General features: G+C 39.3%; 2 protein-coding genes across 3 annotated transcripts in view; one reads left to right on the forward strand and one right to left on the reverse strand.

The window, feature by feature from the left end:
- Positions 1 to 24,653, reverse strand: part of LOC145492428 (uncharacterized) — a 456,732-nt gene that overhangs the window by 39,147 nt on the left and 392,932 nt on the right. Inside the window, exon 5 of one of the 2 annotated variants that reach the window (XM_081471875.1) lies at positions 21,317 to 21,563. The exons of the other annotated variant lie outside the window; for it this stretch is intronic. The gene's annotated coding sequence lies outside the window, so the exon portion shown is untranslated. The remainder of the gene's footprint in view (positions 1 to 21,316; positions 21,564 to 24,653) is intronic. 2 annotated transcript variants of the gene reach the window in all.
- The window catches only part of LOC145492270 (fibroblast growth factor receptor 1-A-like), a 70,911-nt gene that overhangs the window by 7,007 nt on the left and 39,251 nt on the right, over positions 1 to 24,653 (forward strand). The window contains exons 3-5 of the mRNA XM_081471668.1: positions 9,686 to 9,940; positions 21,841 to 22,116; positions 22,427 to 22,675. Of these exons, the coding sequence (XP_081327794.1) occupies positions 9,686 to 9,940; positions 21,841 to 22,116; positions 22,427 to 22,675 (780 nt within the window). The remainder of the gene's footprint in view (positions 1 to 9,685; positions 9,941 to 21,840; positions 22,117 to 22,426; positions 22,676 to 24,653) is intronic.

Genomic DNA, 24,653 nt, shown 5'->3' on the forward strand with positions numbered 1-24,653 from the left:
AAACTATTTCAAGTTACTAAATATTTAACTTCGCTCATAAATGATACGGATATATTAATCCACGAAAACCTACAAAGCTAAACCATGTCGCCTTTCAACTTTCAGTTGCCGAACAGAAGATAATAAACAGAATAGAAGCTAATTGAATTGAATGCATCGGTCACAAATTGTCGATTTCAGTGATCATTGTAGAAGCCTCTCACACGTATTAAAAGCTGAATTTTACATGTTTAAGTATTAGAACCCTAAGTGTATGCAAATTTTGAATTAAACATATTTCTTTTTTAAATCGTCAAGAGATGAAAAGCTAGATTCAAAAACATGAAAAAGTTTCCCGATTATATAGACCAAGTTTTACAGGCAACCAAATTTGCATAATACTTTGGAGCCGCCACATCATTTCCCAGCGATTTCCTCACGGCACGGTACAAGGGAACAAATAAGTCACCACTTTCAGCTACTTAAGCCGTTAGTAATCTTTATTTTTGTGTGATCGTTTTTATTTTAGACTTAAGGTGAAATGTAACGCATGTAATGTTAAAACGTTTTGAATGTGAACTTGCGTGACAACTAATTACTCGGGCTTCCGTAGGAAAGCGCGAGTCTTAAAATGCTAGCGTTTTGGTCGCCAAAAGGGGGGGTCATGGTCCCAGGCGTTCCATGCGTACACCATGGAAACTGGGGACGAGAAACGCGGTATGAGTTCAATCTACGAAAACACTGCCAAAAAATAGGCAGTCAATGACGGTATGTGGCTACTGCTGTTATTATTTAGAACATTGCAGTAAAACAAATCGTATTGCAATAAAACGAGCTAAATGCGAAAACGTTTTTGGACTCGCAGCTCATTAAAAACATGCGACTTGTTTCTTGCACCGCGCAAAATATGTCGATCTCCAAAGTTGTAAAGATAAGACTTTCGGTAACTTGAATTAGATATCTTACCTCCAAGTTAGTTGGTTTTCTAGTAGGGTGCAGGAAAAAAAAAATAACGTGTGAATTTGGAGGCACATTGTGCGGGAGAATTAAACATTCGATTGTGCGGGGAATTGTGCGGGATTATTGACGAACCAATGTTCTTGCCTAGTCCTAAGGAAAATCTTCATTGACGATAGTTTAGCCAGTTATTTCACTAGTAGTTCAAATATATTTAGCAGTCTTAGCAATCGCCAATTCTTTTAGAAAACTTTGTCTGACTGCAAAAGAAAATCATCTTGCGCGACATGAACTAGACGGGCATGAAACCAAAATAAATAGCAAAAAAATATGTAGCTTGAATATTTCTTCATGAACTGCGTTAAGGGTCGCAAATTCTTGGAAGTTATCCGCAAAATACTCAACTTGAAAGTTTATGCAAATTATGTGCAATGCAATTTGAGCCTAGTCACAGGACTGTTGTTTTCGCGAAGGAGTTTATCATGATTCGTTTTGACTCTCTCGAAAGGGATTATTCGCTCTCCAAAGGAGATATGACTCTTGAAAAGGGTTTAAGATGCCAACACGGCAAAGATGTTCAGCTACACAATTTACTCGGATCGCCACGACCAAGAAACAAACTTCGTACAATTTCTGCTAGCATGTACAAAGTAATCGCCATAAGTTGTAAAAAGATCTCGAAAATTCTTTGCAAACAACTTCTCCATCAATGCGTAGACAGCTGTGCTTCATTCTTGAACCAAAATGGTTTAAACTCACAACTTGCGATAGGATGAGGAGAATACTCAACGAAGTAACTTGCATAGTAAATATCTAAGCGGAACTCTTGTGCTAAGATATCCTGATTCTTTAATTTGCTTTCATTGTGTCCAATACGCATTTTCGTAAAGTATAATTTGATACTGTGGTGCGAAGTCCGAGTAAACGCTCTTAGACCGTCTAGTTTGCATAATGAACTGTGAGATTCGCACTAAGCACAGAAAGTTCGAAGTCGCTGTGGGAAAGGAAGATAAAAAGCGCAAGGTATTTTTATATTTCTATGCTTCCTAACCCTTATTTAGCAGAATTCAGTCGGAGTTTTGAGCGGCCGGGTCTGGACTTGGGAAATAAACGCCAGCGAAGACAAGCTACTTTCGCAGGTTTTCAGAAAGTGATAAATACGGGTGGTAGTAGATAAATTTTCAGGATCCCCCAAAACAAAATATATCAAAAGTAACGTGCATTTCTTACCCTTGAAGGATCACTTAATGTAGGGATTGTAACAATTTTTTGTTATGTTTGGTGGTCTTTGAGCAGCGAGCTCGTCAATTAAGGCAGTTTTCCGTCCTTGGAACGCTCAAATTTAGGCCTTTTCCGGCTATGATTGTTTTGAACTCTAAAAAAATTATTTTGACGTATTTGCAAAAACTGAAGTCTTTGCATTTACTTATGACCCAAGATAGTTCACTAAAAAAAGTTTGAGGGAAAACGTTTTGCAGACCCCATATGCAGTGGACCGCTTTTAGAGAGACTGCCACTTAAAAGCAGCTATCTTGTAATAATATGCGATAGTTGGAAGTAATGTATCGTTTGGTAAATTCCAGATATTTTCGTGTCATACTTGTAACTATCATGAGCCTGTCTTTAATAATTTCTTCTTTTGTTTCTTTAATGTACAAAGCACGTTGAAAAACTGTCTGGATACCGCAGTCCAGACTGACGAAACATGGCTGTTCGCAAAAACAAAAACAAAACAAAAAAAACAACAAAAAATGTGACGTGCTATTCCCACGTGATACAGGTAACGAAAAACTGAAAACCGGATGTAACGCGACAATCCTACAATACAAAAGATTGCAATTTTTCAGTTCTTACATTGAAAGTTTATGATGTTCTACTTATAACGGAGCTTTCCACGTTGAATGCTATGCTGATTTTTCTTGAAATGACTATATATTTGTAAGCAACAGACTGGTTTTCTTTTCAAGGTAATCCACTACACTCTGGCTCCCATTCGCTTCTGTAACCAAACATTTTTGTAGCTCGGTTCGTCGGCGGGACGGATTAGTACTATCAACTTGGGCCTTGCGGAACGGACTTGACTGAGAGAAAAGCTTGGCAGAGCTCAAGCGGTTATTCATTACTTTAGTGTCAGAGATAAAGGGCAGTTTGCACAGCATAACAGTAAGATCTGAAATTCAGGAAAAGCATATGATTTACAACAAAATACATAACTAAATTGAGTTATCTAGAAGAGAAAATTCTTAACATTTAAATCTTTAAGATCAGTTAAAGGATATTGCTAAACACGTAGGCAGCAATGGAATTAGTTGCCCATGCGATAAATTTTACAGCAATGATGCCCTTTGGGATCACGTGCCTTATCTTGGTTGGGCAGTTTGTGTGTGGTGGTAGTGGTGAGGATAATGACAAAGAAGAACAAGTTGCCCTTACTCAACGAAACACAGCTATCTGCTGGGCTTGCACTTGAAGAGGAATTCTTTCTTTCGTTAACAAGTACCAATTTACCACTTATAATCACACTGAGTTAGTAAGTCCATTATAATGCGAATTGTCTTTCATTTTGAGATCAACGTAAGCCTGCAGTTCAAACAACATGTTCGCATAGAGGGTCAGAGTCGTGGTCGTGACATCTTCCAGTACCGGAGTGTTTGAACTGATATCACCAAGTCTTGGATTCAAATTCCATTGAAGTCTGATATTTGTAGCCTCTCTTGGTAATACCTTATTTACATGGTACGTGTCACAGCTATTGTAATGAAGTGAACACCTGATTGAAGTGACCACCTGATTCCCATTCAGTTGTAGAAGTTCAGAATTACATGTCTCTCGTGTTGTGGTGTACTTAATTACATGATGTATGACACTCTTCCAGGCCGACAAGATTATATATGATACAACATGGTTCTATGTAAAAAGAGAGAAATGACTGCAGTAAAGCACAAAGGTATAAGGATAGTATTATATAGTCCCACGGCAAATCTAATATTGTTCACTTTATGTTAATGGTCATTCTGATCGTTCCTTGATTCTCTGCATTGTTTTCTGAGCAGCAAGTCCCGTACAGGACGATGTTGCTTACCATTTACAGTTTCTCTGTCTGTGTTCCTATTTCTGCGCATATTGCTTTCGTTTGACAACACCAATGGATATACTTTATAGTGTCTCTAAAGGTATTGGATGCTCTTTTCCATAACGTACTCTTAAAAATACATATCTCACTAATCCGTCTTCCCTGTGTGGAAATTACTAACGACACCTACTTGCAGCTGGTTGCGTGGTGTATTATCATTTATGCGAATAACGTCTCCTACAGCAATGTCTCCTGTTTTCTTGTTTGATGTTTTCTCTCGGTAACAGTGATGTTCGCGCAGACTCGTTAGGTATTCATCGTGTCTCGATGGCTTGAATTACTTTCTTGTAATACTTTGTTCTTTTCGTTAGTTCTTTAACTGAAACTTGAGAAGGACATAGTCTGGATCTACTTCATTTTCTACAATTTTTGTGTGATCGGGTCGTCGGAGTGGCTTTGTTGAGATCTATGTAAGGATATCTTAAGTGACGGCTGTTTAACGTTGTCTCAATTTCAGTGAGTATCGTGTTTAGTTCAACCACGTTCAGACAGGTTTTAGCTACTGTCTTCTTAAAGCATCTTTTCACCAGCCCTTTATCCCTTTCCTAGAATTCTCTCGACCACGAAGCTCTTTCCGTTATAAATTTCCAGGTGATGTCATGGCTGGAAAGGAACTGTTAAGAAACATTTCTTTTCAAGAACTTGAGTTTGCGTTCTTTCAAGCTCTTAAGCCCCACCCCCTCGCGGGGGGAAACTCCCATTTGGAAAAGACGGTGGTACTCGTCAGAAATTTTGAAAACAACCCCTCAGAAATACCAAGATCCTGTTTTGTGGGTGTGGCTTGAATTTGTCTTCACCCCTAAGAGGCACCAATTCTAAAGCAAAACATTATCTCCTGTCATATTTTTCCTCAAAAGCTCCCGCTGTGGACCTTTTGAGGCTGAACTCCCTAAGACGTACCAAAACCGCTCTTGTCACCTCTTACGCGCAAGTGATCATATATTCATGTAATCTGCGCGATATAAATTATTATTATTATTATTGTCATTATTATTATTGTTATCATTATTATTATTATTATTGTTATAATAATGATAATGTTTATTTGTGGCTTATAAAAAATTACAACTGTAAAAATTCTTAGGACAATATATATGTCAGGGAAATACTAACTTACAAACGAATTACAAATTACACTCATTCTTTACAACCCTTATAAATTTGTCTATTGTCATTTGTCGAAAAAATTTAAATAAGAATAGTAAAAAATACTCTACACATTTAAATGGCAAAAACTCTACTTTAAAAATATAGCTATATGCAGGTCCACTTCTTGGCTCAGTGTTCGTGGCTTCGGCTAGAGTTCCCCAGAAATAGCATTCTCAATTGCCTTAACGAATATTTGCATGTCCTTGTTCGATATCTAAATCAATGTCCGACAGTTCTAAGTGGACTCTCCTAGGAGCTCGCGAGCCTCTTAAACAAAGTAATGCTGATCTCAGCAGCGCAAAAGATACTCTTGCCCTGATCCATGACATGGTAGTCGCATAACTTTCGCCCTTCTTTGTAGCAACTAACTCAGCAAGTCTACTATGGTATCGATTACATTCCACTGCCATTCCACCCGTCGTGCTAAAAACTAATGGCGTGAATGTAGCTTGCTCTACTTCTAACACACGGCTGGCATACTGGCGCTTCTTCTCTGTTTCGTGCTGCCTGAATATCTGGTCTGGATCCAAATCTCTATAGGAGTCTGCATTCGGATGGCATACTCTGACATCAAAAAAAGCCGACCTCTGCCTCTCATTCTTTCCTCTGTTAAAAAGAGGGACATGAAGGGTAGTAATTGCCTAGAGTATACACATAACTATCATTTTACATTATTTTACTTTTACTTGTGTACATAGCCAGTTAATGTTTGTAAATGGTTACAGAGTATAATTGAAATTTTTACAGAAATTACTTTAGGGAAAAACCTTAGGAACTGAACTTTTGCCAGATAAATGTAAGATTCAAGTTTGTGCGAAAAAGTACTCAATAAAGTTCGTTTATTATTATTAAAAAATTATTATTATTATTATTATTATTATTATCATTATTGCTTTGATGACCCCCACGATGTTTATTATCAATATTGATATTAATATTAATATTATTGTTATTATTATTATTATTATTTATTGAAAGGTACGACGAGCACCCCGTCCTTTTATATGGGAGTCCCCCCACCCCCGGGGTTGAGACACGGCTTTGAAAGTTTTGGCGCTGTCTGAAATGAAAAAATCAGAATGACCAATCTGGGACTTGTCGACGACTTATAAATGTTCCGAATGTTCTATAAAGCAAATGCCTGAGTAGTCTGTTCTTCTATTGATTCTAGGTGCAAGGCTCGTAATGCGGTACATACGCAGGGCCGGGCATTCCTATACTTAAAGTTCAGTCAGGACTCCTAACGTAATATCGATGGGCCGAAAAATAGCATTGTTATACCTCCTAACTCAAATACGTTTTCCGATTGGAGGAGAACGTGTCACGTGTCGTGGGTTAAAACTCACTAACACCCTAGGGCGAACAAAACTCACTAAATCCCTACGTAAACAACAACTTGAACTTTAGACTCGCACGTGATCAGGTCGTGCTCCTTGAAACCGCGGTAAATTTGTGAGGCAACCCGCTTCAAGCAAACGATTTCTTCGCAGTTTTTTTTCTATTTTTGAGTTTGGAGGTATAACGAAACACTCAATGACTGGGCCCGCGGGAAATAGTGAGTTTTGTTTCCCCTGGACCTCAATGTTCCAACATTGATGGTCTCGGTGAAACAAAAGTCACTGCTTAGTGTCCAACTATCCTTTAAACAGTTCAAAGACATCAAATCGTGTAGGCAGTCTAACATTTTGAGTTCGTCTCGGACTAACCATCTTAAAGTGAACGTGGGCTGGCAGTCTGCTACACAGGCATCGGCGAACTAGAAGACTAGAAGATGTTCTGTCTCCCTCTTTGCTACTTTGCGTGGTTGGTTCCTGCTTGCTCTTGATGGGCAGGCAACCTTCTCCTCTGAAGGTCCTCTCTTGGTACTTTTCACAAATGACACATTTCGTTTTATATCAGCACCAGCCTTGCTCCAAATTGTCAATTCTCCCGCTTTCTTGTCTATGACTTCAAAAGGGCTTAGGTTGTAGTTTGGAAATCCGCCTTCGTTCCTGTCTCAATTGTGCTTTTTGACGAGTGATAGCTTAGCTAGAAGGAGTTATAGGGGTGATGCGATTCAGGCAAATGAGTGGCCAGTTGACCACCTGTGAACTCCCGGTGTCACTTTATTCTAACAGCAAGTAATCAAAGAGTGATAACGTAACGATTAAATTATACAAATGAACTTGACTCTCTTTGCACGCTGAGAGTCCATCAGAACTCATGCATAGTGAAACCGAGTTTCCAAGTCGTTCTAACTTCCAGTGACACTGAAGACTCACAATTTGCATTGAGTAACACAAAATAACCACGTTTTCTTGTTCTCGAATTCGCTGAACAATTACAACAATAGATCGATTCAGAGCCACATATAATTGCCAAAATTTTAAGGTAGTTCTGAACCCTATGTACAAAATTTTTTCAAACTTTGCCAAAAGTTGCGTCTTATCATGTTAATTAAAATTTGGTTCTTATAGAGAAAATTATTCATGTGTAATCATATTATTTCTCGCCTTACTTCATCCATTCTGGACACGGTTGGTTTTTGGCTCGGTTTTTCGTGGCAGAGAGGTTTATTTATTTTGATGTTCCATGATTTTTATTTCGTGTCTTCGGATGTGGAAATAAACTTCTCTCTTGGCCAAAAACACACTGTGTTGTTGATGTGTTGTTGGCGGGGACAATTACTTTTTTTAATATACTCTCCTAACAAGAGAATACAATCATTAATTCACTGTGTCATTTACAACAAGAAATAACACAGATGGCGTGGGCATTGAATTGACCATAAAAGACGAGGAAATCGCCATAAACAATGTGCAAAGAAATGTATTTAGTGCTTTTCACGCATTCTTGCAGCTTGTGAGAGTCGTAAGGAAATTTAACCCGGCGTAACAGAAGAAGGAATTTTAGCAGTCTTTGAAACAGCCGTTCGTAACAGCACAAAGAGAACTATAAAATTCGGCTTGGTAGTATCTACAAATACAGTTTGTTATCGGCGAAAAGTCCGAAAACCGACACAAAACTGTTTCTTTACAGTCGTAATTTATAACAACTCAGACAAAGCAACTTAAGTGTTATTATTTAGAGGTTAGCGAAAGTAAAACAATAAAACTTATGAAATGTCTTAAAATCAGGGAGACTTAGCTTAGCAGCTCCTTTTGTAGCCGAGCAACATGACCTGCGCCTTTAAAGGTTTTAGGAAACACGGCGGGAGTTTCTACAACAAAAAGTCGGTAATTCTCTTCAGTCTGCATGAATCAGTCTTCCGGGCAGAAAATTCTTGCAAACGTTTTGAAGACTGTAATGAGCTAATCTTTTCGATAAATCAACTAATAAACCACTTTTCCCGCTGTGTTCACCGTTTTGCAATTTCTCAAACACACGAAACACGTTTGATTTCTCTTGTTGATCACCTGATGAATCAAGTGACTTTTCTTCCACTGTGCACATTTTTGGGCGCATCAAGGGAGAATTCAAAATTGCGAGGGACTTTCTGCACTCATTTTTTTCGGTTTTTTTTTTTTTTTTTATCCTGCTGCTTTGACATTTATTCCCCTCAGTGTCTGTGGATAGTGGTGGATATTATATCCACCAAAAGCCACCTCCATTGCGGGAATTATCCTTCAAATTTATTATTGTTAAAATTATTTATGCTGAAGCGTAATTTGAATATTATTTTTGCCCGCGGCTTTGCAGTCATTTTTTCGGCCGTAGCTTTACCGGTGGTCTAAAAAATCGAATCCAACGTCGAAAAATACTGTACATTACCATTTTGTTTTCTAAAATCCTTAGAGCTGCATTAAATCGGCGATCTGTATAAAAACACTCCTCGGCCGTCGAAGGAAAACACTGAATTTCCAGGTATTCTTAACATAGAAGGTTTTTATGACCCTCTACCCCATGATTTTACTCGTCGGTGTCTCTTAAACATTGTTTAGTGTTTCTACTTTACATTTTAAAGCAAAAAGAGGTAATTTTCTTTGTTATGACCAGAATCTAGACCTTAGAGACTTGCTGCGACACGCGTTATGTATTGCAGAGTGTAACATTTCACATCGGTTTACATAAGGGAGCGTGCGTACGGAAGGAAGGACGGAGAGACGGACAAAATTTCTTAGCTCGATTAGTTGCCAAATTTTCGAAGCAATAAGGCTCCTCTAACGCGCCTTTGGTGGGAGGGAGCTCCCCTATGAATCAGTTCAAACTCTCGTCCTCATCCTACCGATTTCAGTTACCTTTATGTATGCGAAGAATCCATTCTTTGTTTGTTTGTTTGTCTTGAAATTTCCTGGGTACCTATTCTTTGAGACATCTTAGTTAAACGTCGTCACTTCTGTATGCATTGCATGTCATTTATTTTTAATGCTCTCGTAATATCTTGTTTGTGATCAGTTCGAAATATTTGTTCCCCATTTAAAGATTCAACGAAACTTTCGTGTGCTCATTAAGACCCCTTCTCTTTTAACATTTAACTATCTTTTGTAGCGATACCACAGATAGACGGGCTTACGGTACAATCAAGTTACACTGAGGGATCAGCGGTCAGTATCACCTGTACAGCATCAGGGACACCAGACCCAGATGTACAATGGAGCAGAAATGGAAAAGTGAAAAATTCAGGGAAGAATACAGCGTTATTGACTTTCAGTAGTATAAACAGAGCAGTTGGTGGACAGTACACCTGTAGAGCCAACAACTCAGTTGGAAGTGCTGAAAATCACACGACACTTGTGGTTCACTGTAAGTAATGTTTTTGAATTGCTGATATTTATGAACTGATGACGTTAATGTGATATACGAAACTATTTTTAAAGAGACTGTCTCATGAAAAGTAGACCAGTTAGTTCCTGATCGAAAACTAACGTGTTTGTGCTTTTTTTTGTGCGTGCGTGCGTGTTTTGTGAAAGTAAAGAAACTGCTTTTTTTTTACTTAGAAAATTCCCTAGCTGCTTTTCGAGTTCTAGCTATGGGTGTGAATTTCACTCCTTCCTTTTCTCCTTCCTTCGCTTCTTCCTTCGCGTCTTCGCTTCTGTTAGACATTTCTTGCATCCACTGACCTTCACGGTGGATTGCGAGTCGCTTGCACGATATTTTACATGTTTCATGTGAAACGATTTCCTCACACGCTGAATGATTTGTTTTTTATCGGCAATGTTTCTCATTTGCTCTTTGCATTTCGGAAAGTACTCAACATCATGACCACAGAAATAACCTACATGAGAAGATTTCATTTCCCGAACGTGTCCACTAGAGCTGAGTAATTAGCAATTTTGTAAAGCGTCTGTATGTATAATTTTTAAACAGTTAATAATTACGTCATGTCTTCATGCGACGACTCGATAGCTCAGCTGGTAAGACGCAGGAGTGCAGTATTGGTCTACTGTTCTGGGGTCACTGGTTAAAAATCCGGGCGGTACAAAGGATCTTTTCCTTTTTCTTTTTTTCTTTTATTTTTGCTGAGGATGAACAACAGCTGTTTATACTGTCTTTCAAAACTTCCCTCTAGTGCTTTTTTTGCAATCCCTCATCTCGAGGACGCCATGTAGAAAATAATAGTTTGGAAATTTATATCTGACAAAAGTACATTAGAGAACTTAAGTGGATTGGTTCTGATTACACCATCAGATGGTGCATTACAGTATTAAACGAGTGAATTCATCCAAGGAAATCCTTATCGCTTAAATTTGTGTTTGGTTAGCACGGTATCCTAATTGCTAGTTACTTCTCCAAACAAGAAGTCTGAATTACAACGAAATATAATGTCCTGACAAGAAACTTATTCTATGCGGCCAGTTAGAAGCGGAGTCGCTCCAACCGCCCATTTGAATGAATTCTTAAACCTACCGACCATCCTATACACGGACTGATGATCGTCTAGTACGTAACCGTACTATCGTTAAATTTTGTACCTGAAAGTAATATCTGAATTTATCTTTTTCTCAGCTAGTGAGCGGCGGAATTCAACAAATCCTGCAATCTGATTGGTTCCTGGAGCGGGCGGAATTTTCTCATCCGGACCGCCACAGCGGGCGAAATCCGTCGTGTTGATTTATTTTCGTGAACGAAATAGCGGTAATCGTCAATTTCGCCCTTTTTACACTTCCATAGACGATTAATCAACGTAAGTTTATCTCTATTCACCTTTAAATGGCAAGGAAAGTCACAGTTAGTAAAGTCAATTGATCTTTCGAGGTTGTGAGAGTTTGTTTGGCTGTTTGTAGCTCGGCGCTGTAATGGTGCGTAATCCTACTGTGGGTCTCTGTCTGTACAATTTTAAGTAAAAATGAGTCAATTTCAGTCGAGTTTACCTCTCTGATCATTGCTGTATTTGAGAGAATTTCTGTGGAATACACTAAACGAATTTCCTCGCTATTTGCTACTCAATTTACGGTAGAAAATTTAAAATGAACGACACTTACCTGGAAGTGGAAGTTCGATGATAATTCTACCGATCTGTTAAGAGACCATGAGATTACACGAAATATGCGCTGCGCATGTACCGATCACCTTCCAACGCCTGATGTGCCAACTGCCTAAAACCTAAAACCTCAATGCAGGTTAGACTTCCCCTCTGGGAAGGAGGGATGGGCATGTAATCTCATGGTCACTCTACAGCTCGGTAGAATTATCATCGAACTTCCACTTCCAGGTAAGCGTCGTTCAATTTTAAATTCTACCTCACTGTCACGTGACCTGAGATTCCATGAGACTTCAAAGCCAAAGTTGGCACATCAGGGAAAACAAAAATATGTGCCAAATAGCAACTAACAAACACAATAGATAGATTTCAACCCGTTTATTACAAGGTTCTCAAAAGGAATCATTACAGTGTCAAAATAGATTCCTGAAACTGAGAGGCACTACTCTCTGAAGTGTCCAAATTCTTGTCATAATAAATGGCAAAAGTTTGAGCAGATGACCACTCAGCTTTGCTGAGAATCTCTTGGATAGGAACCTGTGCCCTATGGGCAGCAGACACTGAAGCTGCCCTGGTGTACTATGTGCTTTATAAACATCTAAATTAATTCCAGACATTTGCATGACAGTTCTTATCCATCTACTTATGGTGTCTCGCGATACAGCTTTATGAGGTTTCTGAGAACTGATCAAGAGTTGAGAACCAGTAACACGAAGAGTCTGAGTTCTCTGAAGGTACTCTTTTAAAGTAGAAAAACACATAAACTTTCATCATAAGTATAGGCCTTAAGTACCATAGGTTTTACTTGTGTCCTTGGATTAGACTGCTTGAGGGGCTTACTAAATGTAAACACAATACCCGAGTCATAAGTAGACATAAGATTAATATCCAAAGTTTGTCCTCTCTGAGCAGTGACCAAACTAAGAGGCATAACCAGTTTGAGGCTAAGGTTCTTCAAACTCAACGATGCTACTGGTGACAATGTCTTCAAAAATCTCAACCCAATAGATACATCCCACACTTTCTTATATCCTGGTACTGGTGGTCGTAGATTAAAGACACCCTTCAGAAACCGCACTACAAGAGGTTGGCTGCCGATGGGCATACCATCAACACTGATAGTAGTAGATAGAGCACTCCTTGCAGTGTTCAGAGAGCTATAACTGAGATTCGTTTCGAACAATGTTGTCAAAGACTGAATAACATCTGCTACAGAGGGATGAAGTGAATCAAGTTCCCTTTCACAACACTAGTTAAGCCACTTGCTGATATAGGTTTGATACTGCTTCTGTGTTCCTGAGCCAAGATGCGCGTATGATCTCGGCAGAGTGTCCTGAAATGTTTTGTGGATTTTGCATACCAGCAGTTGAAGCCTGGAAACAGTGGATGCCGACGGTGAGGATCGTGTGGAAGCTGAAGTAACTGTCGGGTCGACTTGGAAGAACTAGCTGCAGACTGAACAACATTTCCATGACTTTGGAATACTAAGGTTGTGTTAGCCAATCCGGAATTAGAACAATTACCTTCTGCTTGATCCATGGCAATCTTCTGCAGGCATCTGCCTAGCAAACTGAAAGGTGGAAAACAATAAGTCAGTGGTCCACTCCAAGTGACACAATATGCCCTTGACACCTTAGATGCGCATAACAAGGTTTCATTAGCTTGAATTGGTGAATAGGAACACATTAGACAAAAATTCACCTTGTGAATGATTAGCTTCCTCAATTACACCCTTTTGAAGTAATGTATTAATTTCCTGATCCATAAGGCTAGATTCCCAATCAGTAAACTTAATTGACTGAGGTGGCCTTAACTGCAGTGGAAATTGATTATGTGTGAATGTTATATGGCAACCCTTAACCATATCTAAAATGACTTTATCTGAAGTCATGTGCTTCCAAGGCTGAAAAAAGTGCTGATTTCTACCAGCAACCTTTGTTGTTACATGTTTACATCGAACTGTACTTACCTGAGGCTCCTGAATTAGTTCTTGGGTGTTTCCTGGTTTTGCTTTGGCTTGCTGTAGGTTGTTGTGCGGTATTGGTTGGATGTTCTTAAAAAAGGCCGGTTGGTTGAACCTCGTCCTCGAAAGGATGACCCTCGAAAACCTGCACGACCTCTACCAGAGCCCCTGTTTGCATGGGAGGGTCTGTGCTAAGATTTGTTTTCATGCAACGGCTTATTGGTAACTTTATTGTCATCTCTGATATATTTGATTTGTTTGGTAACGTCGTCTCCAAACAGAGAGTCAGTAGACTTGACTCTTTGAGCACACAAATGAACATAGTCTTTAGAAATTTGAAGCTTCAATGCCTCCCGGCGTCTCTGAACCAATTCCCAGTCGGCTGCTCATTACCAGAAATCCGAGTCATATTAGAGACCTTAAGTACCAAGACGGGAGATGGCAACGGCGGCGGCACATCCACGTAAAGGCTGGGGCGAGACCGGCGTCGCGTTCCACTCGCCTGTACATGTTAAGCAACACTGCGACGGCAACTTAAAATGAATCTGCAGCAAGAATCTCACGGCACATCAATTTGTCATCCTCTTCGGTCCAGTACATTGCAGAGCTGTTGAATTATCACAATAAAACGAACATTTTAAGCTGTTTGTCTTAACTTTCTCGTTCAAAGCATTTTAATCAAGAGGGGATGAAGAGAACTGTAAGTTTTGGTGGGAATTTTTTAGTTTCAGTTTTAGAAACGATTTCTGGTGGCTAAAAAAATTTAAACGACGTTAAATGTAAACAGTAAGGTGCATTTATTTTGCCTTGGAGTAAAAGGTAAGTTGTCCCAGTTTTGCTGTTTATACTGTCTATAGCGACACTGAAAATTATTTTACACAAAGATCATTTTACCTTCCCATCAATTTAGAAATAGAAATGTAAATATAGATAATAATGAGAGAGAGAGAGAGAGAGAGAGAGAGAGAGAGAGAGAGAGAGAGAGAGAGAGAGAGAGAGAGAGAGAGAGAGAGAGAGAGAGAGAGATCAGCATAAACAAATGGATCAGCATATCAAATTGGATCAGTGATAACTAGAGCACTGAAGATATAAATGCAATAGATTTTACCGAATGGATTTCTTCGAGCTTGTGTTATTCTGTTATTTTCCGACTGGCGGCTTGCGCTAGCGCATGTTTCTGCTTCAGGGATGTTCATCGTAGAATTTCTCCTCAAAATAACACAGTAAACAGCAGAAAGGTACTTCTTTATGTGTCGTAAGAAAAAATACGGGTAAATCAAAGAAAAGGACTACGTCAAAACCGTGAATGTGGCGTCGCCAACGTCAGGACGACGGCAGAATGCAATCAGCTTTTCAGGTTCTGCACATGACTGGGACAAAATAAACTTCCGGTATACCGTCGGCGTGGCTCCCGTCCTGGTGCTTAAGGTCGCTATTGCGTCACGAATACCGCATGTCAATCAAATGGAACAGCAAAAATGGCTTCCCGATGTTGCAAAGAAATGTATGGGATCTAAAATAAAATCTCACAATTTTTGGCGGTTCAAATAAATTAAATTTTATGTGCCGACCTTTCGCTGATAAATAATATGCAATTGCACTACGAAGCGAAGATATTTTACCATTTCGTTCATTCTTCGAGCCGCCAAATAGCACCATAATAACAAGGATTTACGCTGGTACTTGCTTTGTAATTTGATCAAAATACCTTTACTTACTTTGACTTCCAAGCTTTGAGCTGTGCGTGTCTTTCATGCTTCCATCGGTCCCGACCCCTTAAACTTTCCTTCAAATTACGATCTTTTTAAATACGTTAAATAAAACCTTCCACGATAAAACAGAATGCCGCCCATCGGCACCGAAAAGGAGGCTTTTTCACGAATGGATGTAGCCTTCATCTGGGCGCAAGAATGTCCTGCAGGATGTGAAAAAACGCGAAGAACAACCGCTTTCTATAGCTTTCTTCGCACAAAAAGGCTGCCATATTTATGTCAGCTTAGCAGCCTAGCGTTTTTACGATTTCTCCCGCTGTTTCAAATATCTACAGACTCATAAATGCGAAAAATCGCGCCAATTACGAATGACAAACATGCTCGATTTGTCAGTGCAGTTGAAGTAAAAAAATTGAATACCGCTAAAAATGTCTGTTGTTTTGCTCGATTTCGAGAAGGAAGCCATAGGCGGTAAGCTTAAAGTCACTGAATCCCCTCTGTCTTATATAAAAAGGTTGTGAAGCGACTTGTAATCGACTCGCTCCGTCCGCCTTCCTGATTGCTCCATGTTGTTTTCGCAATTTGACGCCAGTGAGCATGCCCCCTTCGTTTCAAGGGTAACCGCAGACACAAATCATTGCGTGAACTAAATGTCCCAAATTTCTGGTAATGAGTCCTAAGCAGCACAAAGAGTCTTCGGTTAGCTTCCATAGTTTTTCCAACAAGGCAGTAATATCTATGTTGTCCTTGTCTTCAGAGCTCTTCAGGACAAGATCTGTTATTAAAGGTACGTTTGTAGTCCCATTAACCAACGCATTCTGAACTCGTTGCATTTTCACATCGCCTGTTCTGGCCTCAGCCGAAACTCGATCCCAAACAACCTGATTAAGTGGCAGTCCCGCTAAAAGCGGTCCACTCGACTTCGGGACCAAAAATAATTTTCCTTCATTTTTTGTCAGTGAAAAGGGTTTGACACATATATAAAAATGCAATTCATTATTTTCCAACTCGTTATTTTTGCTTTGCTACGAGCCAAAATTGAATTTTGGCCAAACTGGGGTTGCCGACCGTGATCAGAAAGGTAAAATTCACCGATTTTGTGAAGCGTGCTACGTCGCCTAAAATGCAGCTCACGGAATTTCGTTTTCATACGAATTTTAAGGTACATTCATTACTTTGACTGACGAAATATGAAAACTTTTAGAAAAATTCTGAGCTTACCAGCGAGGCCGGAAGACACCCTACTCCGAGGCCTTTGATCACCTACTAAAATTTAGCCAAATTTGACGGGGAAAATCTCAAAAGTTGGGTCTAAATGAGGCCTAAAAAGCACATCACAGTAAATTTCATACCTTAATAAACCGTTCTATAAGTCCAAACCGGTGGATATCTCCTGGGATTGCAAGCGAGAACAGATTAAAATCTGTCACAGTCAGTGTGTTTACATAGCTATCGCCCGTGTCAAAGCTCATTTGCATAACCCTATCACCCGGTGAAAATACATCTTCTTCCGTTCAGGTTCGTTTGTTGACCTTCTGAGTAGTGGCAAATAGCTTCCTTTAATACTTGTGTACACTCTAGATCCAGTTTTGAAGTGAAGGTTGCGTTAAAGTTGATCAATTCTCAAGACTTGGGAGTCTCCAAAAGTAAATAATGGCGCCGGTCTGCAGAAATTAACCGTAGCCGTCGTCCTGACCCTTCAATAAATTCTCCTGCAGAGGTAGGACTAGGAGAAGAAGAAAATCGTAAGTTTTCATTTACCGTTTAATGGCAACTGAATCCTGTACTACTGCCAAGACTACTGGGAGCTTGAGGGCTATATGCCCGAATTTGAAAAACAACAACAACGAACACTTGCCGGTTGCATCACTGGGAAATGAACGTGAATGAACACGACACGCTTGAATGGAACTATGTTTTGCGATGAATGATGGGCTTTAATTCTGTTTTATGCTTGATGCTTGTCATTTAGTATCTTGCACAGCGCATAAAATAAACTTCGAGATCCGTTTATCGGGCCGTTTATACAACGAAAGCTGCACCGGCTTCGTCAAAATGTCACACAAGTTGTAACGTGACCAATTACCCAGGTATCTGTATGTGAGGCCCCAAAGGTGTAGAGTTTTTCAGCCGTTTGGGTCAGAAATAGGATATCGATTTGGCCATTTTGGTTATAAATTGGGTATGGTTTTAGCACTCTAGTCTTGCATTGGGTATGTTTCTTAGTAGAAGCTACTTCTTCATCGTTATCAATAAGACCTTCAACAAAAGCCCTTCATAACGCATGTTTAGTGCAACTGTGTCAGCCGCAACGGTCATAAATAGGCTATCAAATTTTCACCATGTCCTTTAACTTACAAGTTCATTAAAGAAGACTTCCGCTTTCTGGCTTTGAGGGGAATTTCAAAATGATCTCACGTGGCCTTGAGCATCGTGATATTGAATCCCATGGTCGGAGCTTATCGTTTAAAATTAAGGGCCCCTGCTCAGGGATGGCGGAGCGCATTTTGAATTGGGGGGGGGGGGGGGCGGGGGGGCTTACAAGCGAGCGCCATAGGCGCTTACTTGTAGGGGGTCTGGAGATATTTGTAAAATTATTATTTCAAGTATTTTTTGCTTGAAATTGGGGTGGACTGAAAGCCCCCTCCCAGCTCCCCCGGCTCCGACGTCCCTGCTGCTGTTGGAAGAAGTTGACAATTACACCCCATTTATGACCAAAACGGCTGAAGTACCAGACCCTTTGGGACCGTCCATACCTACATAGCCCATATTAGGGAGTACTTCCCGAGCACCAACGCTTGAGTCCCATACCAGTATGAGTGCATGTCCCATCACTTAACCATATGTTTCGCGAGGCGGAGAAATCAAAGACAAACTATTTTTATGGCCAATAATTCTGGTGTCGTCAGAAAAAATGGGAAGGGTGGTAGTCCTATAAACACAAGGTGAGAAATCGGCCTCTCAACATCTGCACGCCCTTCGATATGGACGTTTTTTTGGAAGGTTTCTTGGTCCCATCTTTTGATTTTCTTCCATTGTGTTTTCTATGAAAAATGGACGGCTGATAACGGGAAAGGAAAAGTGAATTTTAGGTCCATGTCTGCTTCCTCCGCCCTCATGTATTAGCAACTCCTTATATTTTCCGAGGAAAGGTAGATAAAAACTGAAAAGGTGCAATGATTGTCGTCGTTTGGTCATACTGAAAAGATTGCACTAGTCCGAAAAATTAATGGGTGGCTTTTTCATTATCAATATTGAGATGAGAAAATCTTCCCAAATCTAATGATCGGCGCGCGCGGGGTAGGGGATTTGCCCTCGACCCCTGGTAATTGGCTCAGGGGGGGGGGGGGTACTTCCAGAAAAATTGATTGGGGGTGTGCGGCCCACTTTACAAAACCCTTACCCTCTTTATGACCAAACTCTGCGTTTTTTGCTACCCTATTTATGACCTGACCAAAAATTCGATAGCCTATTTATGACCGTTGAGGCTGACACAGTTGCACTAAACATACGTTATGAAGGGCTTTTGTTGAAGGTCTTATTGATAATGATGAAAAAGTAGCTTCTGCTAAGAAACAAACCCAATTCAAGACTAGAGTGCTAAAACCATACCCAATTTATAACCAAAATGGCCAAAATCAATACCCTATTTATGACCCAAACGGCTGAAAAACCCTACCCTTTGGGGCCTCACATACTGATACCTACATAGCCCATATGAGGGAGTACCCCCTCCCGGGTAATTGGTCACGTTACAACTTGTGTGACATTTTGACGAAGCCGGTGCAGCTCTCGTTGTATAAACGGCTCGATAAACGGATCCCGAAGTTTATTTTATGCGCTGTGCAAGATACTAAAAAGCAAGCACCAAGCATAAAACAGAAGTAAAGCCCATAATTCATCGCAAAACATAGTTCCACATGATTCAAGCGTGTCGTGTTCATTCACGTTCATTTCCCAGCGATGCAACCGGCAAGTGTTCGTTGTCGTTGTTTTTCAAATTCGGGCATATAGCCCTCAAGCTCCCAGTAGTCTTGGCAGTAGTACAGGATTCAGTTGCCATTAAACGGTAAATGAAAACTTACGATTTTCTTCTTCTCCTAGTGCTACCTCTGCGGGAGAATTTATTGAAGGGTCAGGACGACGGCTACGGTTAATTTCTGCAGACCGGCGCCATTATTTACTTTTGGAGTCTCGCAAGTCTTGAGAATTGATCAACTTTAACGCAACCTTCACTTCAAAACTGGATCTAGAGTGTACACAAGTATTAAAGGAAGCTATTTGCCACTACTCAGAAGGTCAACAAACGAACCTGAACGGAAGAAGATGTATTTTCACCGGGTGATAGGGTTATGCAAATGAGCTTTGACACGGGCGATAGCTATGTAAACACACTGACTGTGACAGATTTTAATCTGTTCTCGCTTGCAATCCCAGGAGATATCCACCGGTTTGGACTTATAGAACGGTTTATTAAGGTATGAAATTTACTGTGATGTGCTTTTTAGGCCTCATTTAGACCCAACTTTTGAGGTTTTCCCCGTCAAATTTGGCTAAATTTTAGTAGGTGATCAAAGGCCTCGGAGTAGGGTGTCTTCCGGCCTCGCTGGTAAGCTCAGAATTTTTCTAAAAGTTTTCATATTTCGTCAGTCAAAGTAATGAATGTACCTTAAAATTCGTATGAAAACGAAATTCCGTGAGCTGCATTTTAGGCGACGTAGCACGCTTCACAAAATCGGTGAATTTTACCTTTCTGATCACGGTCGGCAACCCCAGTTTGGCCAAAATTCAATTTTGGCTCGTAGCAAAGCAAAAATAACGAATTGGAAAATAATAAATTGCATTTTTATATATATGTGTCAAACCCTTTTCGCTGACAAAAAATGAAGGAAAATTATTTTTGGTCCCGAAGTCGAGTGGACCGCTTTTAGCGGGACTGCCACTTAACAGTTATTTCTGACAGGCCCGGACAGTTCTAAGGTCTGAGAATTTTCTGAAATAAATTTTTCTCAATTTCTTCCTCGGGCTTTTGCCGCATAATGGCAGTTAGGTGAGAAGCCAAGGTATCATTTATCTTCGGGCTTGTAGCTTCCTGCGTATTTGCCTTCTTCTCGAGGCTGGAAAGAAATTTGTCCGGAGTAGAAGTAGAATTTTTTCCTCCGCAGCTGACTCGTCAGCTTTTTTCCTTTTGGTTGGAGACTCTGCCTGGCCTGTAGCCGACTCGACAGCGTTTTTCCCATCGTTCGGATGTTTCTCAGAACCTTCGCTATCTTCAGAACGCTCGCCGTCAGGCCAGTGAACGAGAGACATAATGTTATCATTCACCACGTTTAAATTTTCTCCGAGCTTCTGAAAGCTGTTAGTCATGCTCTCGGTAAGAATTACCGTGAAGTTCGCCGAAATGGATTCAGCAAAAGACTTGACCAGTTCAAGCGACTGGTTCTCTTCTACATGAATTCTTTTGGCTGGTTTTCTCCTCTTAATCTCCTGATTAGGAGCTTTGGTCTTCGACAACCTCTGCTTAGATTTATCTGACTTTGTAAGTTGTAGCTCTTCGAGTTCATTTTCAGCTTTCCCGTGCTCTACTAGCACGTGTGTTGACGTTCCTTCGTCGCCCATTCCAAAATTAAGGAGTATTACGATAAGATGGCTCCACTACCACAGAAAAGAAACACAATACACTGTGAGGGCTAGAGGAAAAACAAATGTAACTTCAAAAAACATCAACAAAACCGAAATAGTTTTTTAGTATAATTTCAAACTTTGCACGAAATTTCAGAGCGGAAAAACAATTTTAAAGAACTCAACTGGTGAACTAAATGCAACTAAGCAAAAGTAGTTCGAAATATATCTGTTCTTCAATACATCTTTCTTTGTCTAGTATCTGAGGTACTCGTTCGTTCACTCGTTAGATTTTTTTGCTAATGGTTTGTAGACGGCGCGTAAGCCGATTCAATGACAAAGTTGCGCAAACAAACCCACTTGTTTAGTGTTTCTTCGTCCATTTTTAAAGTATTTTTCACCTAACCCTATATGCCTTTATGTCGATGTTCACATTACCAACAAAACCGATTGTGCAATAATATGTCTTGATGTCGTCATGTCGACAGTGGTACAACGTTTATCTCATTATTTTAGACCGCATTTTTGTCACGCTTACCGTTAAATTCTGATGCAGAGGAGAGTTAAAAAGACTGTTAATTATCTATTTTGTTTACTGCTATCAGCCTCGTAACCAAGTTAAACTTAATACTTAGAATCTTTCGCTATCTTTTCGAAATATCAAAATTATTTTACTAAGGTTGACTTTCACTAGCACATAAGCATAAGAATAACCTGACATACGCAGACCCAATTTTGAAAACCAGCCCTTAGTGTTCACGGCTATCCATGTTCCTGAAGATTTTCTCGTTAATTGTAATTCCAGTTTGATTTAATACTGAGAGGTCTGTGATAGCTTATTTAGAATCATTTTGATTAGGTTCCAGCAAAAAAAGTTAGCGATATTAATTAGATTTTAAGGTTCCTTCTTGATTAACATCACCAGACAAACCTGAAGGCACAACACTGAACACTAGTGCAGCTGATAACACTGTCACACAAGGAGGGTCAGTAACATTCACATGTCACGTCACGGCAGCTAAGCCACAAGTGACATGGTACAAGTTTTATTTCAATGATACAGATGTCGTCAAAGACAGTAATGACAGTCAATACACCATCAACTATGTACAGCGGTCTCAGCACTATGGCAAGTACAAATGTGTGCCAAGTAATGATGTTGGAGATGGACCAGAAGCCACCGTGATACTTAACGTAAATGGTAAGTAACATGTTTGGCATTCAATGGCTGTGGGTTATTTTCACTTAAAGAACCGCTTTCATTAAATTTTGCAGTTAGCGCAATTTCGACCAATTCACGAACATTGCTGTCGTCTCTGTCGTGTTTGCTTCTTCCTAATTCAACTTATGTAAACGTTAAGGGTCAAATGAAAAATGAATTCATAGGTGGTGAACCGACCGATCTATTAATTGTAAAAGGTAATGAAAAATTCTATGAAAATGGCAATACTGTGAAGACGAAAAGCCGTGGAGAGATGGCTAATTTAGTTTCATTGTTCTTTTCTCTTTAGTTCCGGTCCAGTTTACCGCCTTGCCGCAAAACCTAACAGTAAATGAAACAAATCCTATTGTTGTGAGCTGTGATGCCTCAGGTTTTCCCGATCCTTCTTTCGAATGGCAAAAAGATGGACAAATTTTGTCTCAGCCAAAGCAACTAAGCATTCAAACGAGTAACAGAAGTGATACTGGAATGTATGTGTGTACTGCAAGCAATGGAGTGGGACAAGATAAGACAGCACAAGTTTACGTTACTGTGCAATGTAAGTCTACATTCCATCATGTCATAAAGTTGTATCAGCTGTTGCAGCACCTTAGCTATCAATTGTAGCACCTAAGGAACTAGTTTTTTGTGTAACTCTTGATTAAATTGCACAGTCCTGTAATGTACCACTTAGTATATTGATATTAACACACTGATTGCTACAACGATTTACTTAGTTATGAGATGATGGCATAAATACAAACAAAACTTTAAATGGTTTTTATTGTCTAATATTTCAATAAAGCTAATTAATTATTAATAATTAATTTAAAATTATAGTTCTCCTCGGTAACGTAATCTATGTTTGTTAACATTCACTTTCCTGTATGATTTGGTAATGTAATTACAGTAATAGTTCAAAATATTGCTTTAGATACTAATGCTTTACAATTTCAAATTACAGTAGTAATGCAATATAATAACTAACGTCAAACGTTTGAAGTATGTTGAAGAATTTTAAAGTATTTATTAAAATTAATAGCAATCTCGGCCATCAATTCGCGAGCAGCCTTCTAACTTCCTTTTCAAAAGGGCTTGACTGAGTCAAATATCGACATACGAAATATTGCATATTTATTCACAAAGATATTGCTGTGTTTGTTACCAACACTACAATGTTTGAAGTTAAAGGAATGAAACAATGTAATCCTCAAATAATCAGTTCTGCTGAAACCTTTTGTCGATTATTTAGATTCGCCCAAGTTTATTACAGCGCTAATATATAGATTTAGGCCAGCCTAAAAGCGGAGCTCCTCAGTTATTTTTCGGAATGTTGTTGCTAATGAAAATAATCCAACATGTATGAGGTAAATTGCGAAGGATTTAATAGTTTCAGCCGGAACTAGTATTACATCAGCAGATCGAGGTGTAAGATGGTGTGATTATGAAATATAGAGCCACGATTTCAAGGATTTCTGGGAAGCTACCAAAAATCTTGATCACATAACAGAACTGTCTTCTGTGCTTTTTGGTGGCATTTCTTGTTCTTTCCTACCTTATTCAGAAAGACAAGGCATTGTTATAAATCATTATATTCTTCCTTTGTTAACATGGGGACTCCCACACAAAAGAAGTTTACACATTTTTTTGTTGTGGGGACTGATTGAAATGTAGTGGTTACAATATACTCAGTCCCTGAATCTCTACCAAATGAAATCTCACAAAAATACCAATACAGTATACATATGTGAAAAGTTGGAAAGTTTTGTTTTCTAACTTGTCCCCAAAGATACATTTAGCCATCTTCACTATTGTATGGAGTCTCCTCCTGCTAGAAGGGTTTGCAATAAGCAAAATCACCCTCGCATGAATGGTAATTACGATATTTTTTTTTTGCTGATCGTGAATACTTGCATAGGCTTCTAATAATAATTTTATTATTCAATTTCAATGTGATTTGTTCTTTTTCTCGACTGGCATTGTGGACTACAAGAGCTGCGATTGGGTTCCATTGATTAATTTTGCTATGATTAAATTATACCAAGAATTATCAGTGAGCTAAGAGGAAGTTATATTATGTACATGTATTTTGTCTGCACTACACAGCCAAATGCACTCAAAGGTTATGAGGCATAGGTACATTTGTCAGAAGAGCCCAGCATATCCAAGATATGTTTTGATTGACACATCAATTAAGATAATTTACAGCAAAATGGATAAAAAATACATCAATATCCTACATGCACCAAAGCCAGACATGGGGTTATAAGGCAATCGTTTAAACAACAGATTGAAATAATTTATAAATTAGAGAACACTATTTTTACAACAGAATGGAACAAATTAACCTTATTGGACATTGCGAATGGCAAGGCTGTCTGTAGAATGTCACAAATTTCTCAACCCTTTCTTTCTACAAAAATGCTAATCCTGCAACTTTGCTTAAGACCCAGTTCTCCATTTCATGTTGGCAAAATATCAATTTATGCCATGTCCAATGCAGATTATCACAAAATTGATTTAAAAGCTCAATAAAT

This window comes from Orbicella franksi, chromosome 7, assembly GCF_964199315.1.
Source record: "Orbicella franksi chromosome 7, jaOrbFran1.1, whole genome shotgun sequence".
Lineage (NCBI taxonomy): Eukaryota > Metazoa > Cnidaria > Anthozoa > Scleractinia > Merulinidae > Orbicella > Orbicella franksi.